This window comes from Notothenia coriiceps, unplaced genomic scaffold, assembly GCF_000735185.1.
Source record: "Notothenia coriiceps isolate Sejong01 unplaced genomic scaffold, NC01 NC01_scaffold00011126, whole genome shotgun sequence".
Lineage (NCBI taxonomy): Eukaryota > Metazoa > Chordata > Actinopteri > Perciformes > Nototheniidae > Notothenia > Notothenia coriiceps.
This window is the reverse complement of record NW_011343827.1, coordinates 15,073-20,641: the sequence shown is the minus strand read 5'-3', so window position 1 is coordinate 20,641 and position 5,569 is coordinate 15,073. Positions and strand designations below refer to the sequence as shown.

The following is a 5,569-nucleotide window of genomic DNA, read 5'->3' as shown; positions in this document are numbered from 1 at the left end:
TCTCTAACCTCAATACACATCTAAGCATGTTGGTCAAGTATACATTTCAGCTTTCACTGAAATATTCCATTCTTAGCAAAATCATTTTACTGTAATAAATATTAGGGTTTAAATCAAGTCCCATAAAGTGAGAGGTAAAAAAATCCTTAAGGTCAATAATAGCCCATAAAAGCAATAGTAAATGTTTCATAGTTCATTAGAGGCCTTCCCATTCACCTTCTTTGCTACAGGGAACATTAAACTGTTTGTATTTTGTGGCTTTGGTTCCTGTTTATATATCCAAAAAAATAAGTTAGGAAGTCTCCACATGGGACATTTGGGAACACATTAATGCTTTGTTGGTTTGCCATAATTCTAATGAAGGGGAAAAATCTCAGTTAAGCTTTATTTTTGATTCTCTGCACCCTCGTCTCTTAATGAGGAACATGGACATCATCGTTGTTGTCATAGTTTTAAACATGATGTTTTAGTTTTGTTTGTTATAGTTTAATTTAGTTTGAGTTGCCTTTATATACTTGCTTACATTTGTATGTCAACTGTAAGCGTGATCCTTTGGGGAGATGTTGAAATTAATGTTGTTGTGTGCAAATGTGTGTGTGGGTATATATGAAAAAAACTTTTTATTGTATTGATTAATACTATCAATGCAAATGTTCAACAACTGTATCAGTATTAACAGGCATTTCAAGCAATCAGCTGACTATACTGTAAAAACAAGCCTTGCTGGCCACATTTGAGCCTTTATCCTTTGCTCAAAAACAGACATTCATAGGAAGATTAGGTCTAATTTTGGACTAAAGCATCTGCCAATTAATATCATACCTGATGTGTTTTGTTACACTTAAGTCAGCAACAACATGAGTTGAATAAATCCCCATTTATTTGATCTATGAAGCCATCTTTAGCCAGAAGCAACATAATCTTATTTAAATGTATCCTTCTGTCTATCAGGTAACTCTCCTTCCGAGGAGTCAGAAGAGCGCGAGAAGGAGCCGAGGACGCTGACCTACCCCGCCTACATCGCCAGCCTGCTGGACACAGGAGCAAAGCGCATGGCCGCCGGCGTCCGCATGGACTGCAACAGCCAGGGCCAGTGCCCGCGCTCCTGCCACCTCTGCCACATGAGCCCCAGGATGTCCCAGGGGAGGCAGCAGTCTGAGCCCGTCCTGCTGCAGATCACCAAGGCTGCACCCATCTATGAACTGGTGTCCAACAATGAGACCTACCAGGTACTGTGTTCATCCTTAACAAGACAGTCCAATGCCTGAACATGTCAGACAGAATCCAATATAGTAATTGATGTGACATCTTTTATCTTTCTCCTGAACAGTGAAATATTAAAGGAAGCATTTATTGACTACAATAGTGTGGGGGCAACAAATCATTACATCATTACGTGGCATAGTTCAAATCAGAGAGGGTTGCTATATTGAGTTGACAGACCCTTTTTGTTAGCTGTGAGTATTCATGTATTATTTCTGTGCACATTATTATATGTTAAACATTTTTCATTATATTAAGATATAATCGAAGAAGTTTTGTCTTCGGCCTTTCAGCAACCTTTGTTTGTTCACCTAGATTGAAAACCTTCCCAGAATTGTTCGTCATCTAAACTGCCTTCTTCGCAGCTAATAATATTAACATTTGCAGCATTTGAATGAATGAATATCAATCAATCAATCAATGTTTATTTATATAGCCCAATATCACAAATGTTACATTTGTCTCAGTGGACTTCACAGTTTGTACAGAATATCAGTATGACAACACCACACCCTCTGTCCTTAGACCCTCACATCGTACAAGGAAAAACTTCCAGAGAAAACCCACAGTATAAAGGGGGAAATTAATTAATTCACCTGTAGAGTTACTGTGGAATATTCATTCCACAGTAACTCAGTACAGGTGTTCTGTGCCTGTCTGTGGGTGACCCTTCATGGCCAAAAACCACCCTGGCCTCATTATGGAAGAGGTCACAGAAAGTGAAAGTCCTTTCCTTTTTGAGTATTATGTCTTACTCTGCTGGCAGCATGCTGTGCCATAATCTGCCATACTGTGCTGTGACTTATTTAAGTCCATCGATAGCTTATGTTGTTACAGTTTCTGCTCGTCTAGCAGGAAGTGATGTCGATACGGTGCTGTCCACGCTCCTGGGGGGGGCAGGCTTTTATCTGAACCTAACAGTGTTGATACTGTTATCGGAAAGGGCTGTTTGTTGGTTGTGTTACTGCTGGTATAGACACAATGCACCAGCAACATCTTGAATAATGTTTTCTTTCTTATGGCTTTGAAAAGTATTGTGATATTATACAAAGGGGCGTAAATACATGTGTATACTTCATAAAATGAAAGTATTAGTTTTGCATACAACAATACAAAGACTATTGCAGGGAAAATTGTGATGCTCCCAAATAAGAAGATTCATTCATGTACAACAGGACGACATTTTAACATACATTTAGTTTAGTTGTATTTGTTGAAATCATATACCCACAACAAATCCATAATAAATGCTCTGAAGAAAATGGCAAACAAATGTCTGCTATGGACAAAGAAAGGATTTTTGTCACCGAATTTGAAGTATAAACTTAAAATAAAATTGTTAATTTAGAATAGAAAGTCATAGTTATTCATTCATTTAACACTCCTCCAATTTACAAATTGATTTGAACTGGGATTCCACTTTTTGTGTCTCTCTTCGTAGTCTCTCCAGGAGGCGATGATGAGCATGCTGTGGTGTTCGGGAAAAGGTGATGTCATCGATGACTGGTGTCGCTGTGATTCCAGCGCATTTGGCACAGACGGACTCCCCACCTGCGCCCCACTGCCACATCCTTTGTAAGTAATTCTAACATTTCTCAAACACAGACCATCCATAGTTTCACTGGCAGAACTCTATCTCATGGTGTCAAGTAATGTGCCATTGTGATCCATGTGTATACAGACAATCTAATATTACAGCCATGGTGATAATACTGAATGCGGGATGGGGTGGGGGGAGTCGGGGGTTGATAGGTTGTCCACTTACTGGGGTTCATAGAGTGATAATGTTTCTATGATTTCAGTGGTGGCTGATGTATTTATCCTGTCAGTATTGGGAGTGCTAATCAATTAAATGAGCTGTTTTATTGAATGGTTGGCATGAAAACCTCTGCATACATGGGTGTTCATTGGGGCTGTCAATGTTAACATGTAAACCCCCACAATTGATTACTTCTTATAATTCCAAAGCACATTTTTAACATGAATTGCACAGCAGCAAAAAAGTGACTGGAGACGACCAGAGATCAACATGCATCTCTGAAACCAATGTAGAAGCATAGTGCTTGTTAAGCATTAGAGGTAATATGCCCTGTGCACATTAGAGGAATCACAGTGGCTCTCTGTAAAAGCCACTTTGTCAGATTTCTTTATGACTTAATTCGGTAAAAAACCCTCTGATTTTGCTTACCAGTTTTGCCTAAGTTTCTTTATTACAGCACCACACGTGTATTTATTTTGTTTCCCCCGAAAATACAAGTAATATAAACATGTGATTAATCATGATTATTATTGGGGTTCAATTTGTATCAACACCACTAGTGTTATACTTCACTTCACAGCTCTACAGTAAGCCAAGTCAGACGTCAATGAGTACAATAGCTTTATTTTCTGTTAATGAAAGTGTTTGTGACATTGCAGAATGTGTTTTTATTAGGTTGTGCAAAACACAAGGGAAAATGTTAGCACCTAATTACTGTGATGAGACCACTTTTGCTTCACTCAGTGGTTCTGCATCTCTGTCATTCCTGTGCCAGACTGAAGCTGTCCTACACCTACGAGCCCAGCAGCTCATTGGTCATCATGGAATGGAACCACACTGAGCCACCAATCGGCGTGCGCATCGTTGATTACCTCATTAGCCAGGAGAAGGTGACGGAGAGGATGGATCACTCCAAAGTCGAGACAGGTACGTCCGCATACAACTACACACATTATGGGTTTGGCAGTTGACTACAAACAAGGCACAGTTGGAAAATTGTGAGAAAGGGTAATGTTGCCAGATAACCATTGATGCCAGTTTGATTAGTGAAAAAGATCAGTCATATATATATAACTATTCGGATGTCTTCACTTATGCGTTATAGATACAAATCCTGACCGTCAGCTTGCAGAAAGTGCAAAAATATGTCTTTTGTTGTTGTCAGCAACTGTCACTGAACCAGCAAGTGGGAGTGTTGATGTTTTGGTTGTGTACCACTTTGAGATGGGTAATGAGTAAGTCGCTTGGCCTCGATTTGTATGGGCAGCTGCTGGCCAGTGTTCATTATTTATTCTGGCTTGAACCATAAACCCGCCAATTTGTCAGCACCATGTGGCCACATACGCCTAATTTGTTTTATCTAGTCAGCCACCTGGAAGAAAGCTCCGTCCAATGTTGAAAAAGGACATTGCATCAACCCCCTTATGTTGCTGTTGTCACATGAAACTATTGGAAGTCAAACGTTTTTCTTTTTGTATATCATAAGAGTGAGTGAGCCCTGTGATTTGGGAAACTCCTAGAGAAGTTAGCAATACATTAGCTCAACATTACCAGGGGTCATCTTAAACAAATATATTCAATACAACTTTACATACATGCCCTGCTTTTTATATCTCTTGTTATAGGCCTTATTCAGTTGTAGTTTTGAAGGCCTCCACAAGATGGTGTTCACCAGTAATGATAATAATGGAAAACTGAATAATTTATTTTAAATGATTTGATACATTCGTTAGACTGATTTCTGAAAAAGATTTTCACAAAATGAAAAAATAAATGAATGAAAATAAAAAAATTCAAATTGGTAAATGACAGTACGATATATATACATATATATAAATATGTGAATTTTTGTACAGTAATTGACAAACATTTTCAACAAAAAAGTTTAAAAAACCTTGCTTTGTTTCACACAACACTGGATTTGATGGTTTTCAAAGCATTTTTTTTTAATGTGTTTTTAAGGTTAATAGTGATTTTCTTGCTAAGCTATGTTTTCCCTCGTGTTTTCACTAAAAGCAGGAAATCATATACGCAGCCACAGGAGCAGCAGGAGTGTGTAGCTTTGTCATCCATAACGGAGAGCATAGCTTATTAAACTGGACATATACGAGAGGAAGCTGGCAAAACAGGGCCAGTTTATTTTAGCACTAATGACCCAATCCATAATGCAGACTGTTACAGTTCCCTGTGAGCACCAACGTTTGTTGTAGCTTAATGAGAGAATAAACTGCATTAGTCAGAACACTGAGGATCATTAATCAATGCAGCAGATTCAGAAGGGAGAGGAAAGCAGATGAGCATTTTCTTCAATCGTGTTATTATAGAGAGAATGAGCTATAGGTTCAGCAGCTTTATGGGATTGCATACTCTTAGGAGAATAAACTTGAACCATAACGTCTGATTTTTTAAAGTTCCAGCCTCAGACTTATATAAAAAAAACGATTTACCTCTCATTTCAATGGAGCTGTGTTTGGAACTCTGTAAATAAGGGAATAAGAGCCACTCTCCCTCTCGTCTTGTATTGTAAGCAGTAAAGTATATTTCATA

The 5,569-nt window shown here is 38.5% G+C and overlaps 1 protein-coding gene across 1 annotated transcript; it reads left to right on the top strand.

Moving 5' to 3' along the window:
• Window positions 1-951: 951 nt before the first annotated feature.
• On the top strand, window positions 952-3,949 carry LOC104946474 (astrotactin-1-like; the record flags this gene model as incomplete). Its single annotated transcript, XM_010772309.1, has 3 exons — window positions 952-1,229; window positions 2,705-2,838; window positions 3,798-3,949. Coding segments are annotated over 3 exons (564 nt in total), but the record flags the coding sequence as incomplete, so codon positions are not given.
• Window positions 3,950-5,569: the final 1,620 nt, after the last annotated feature.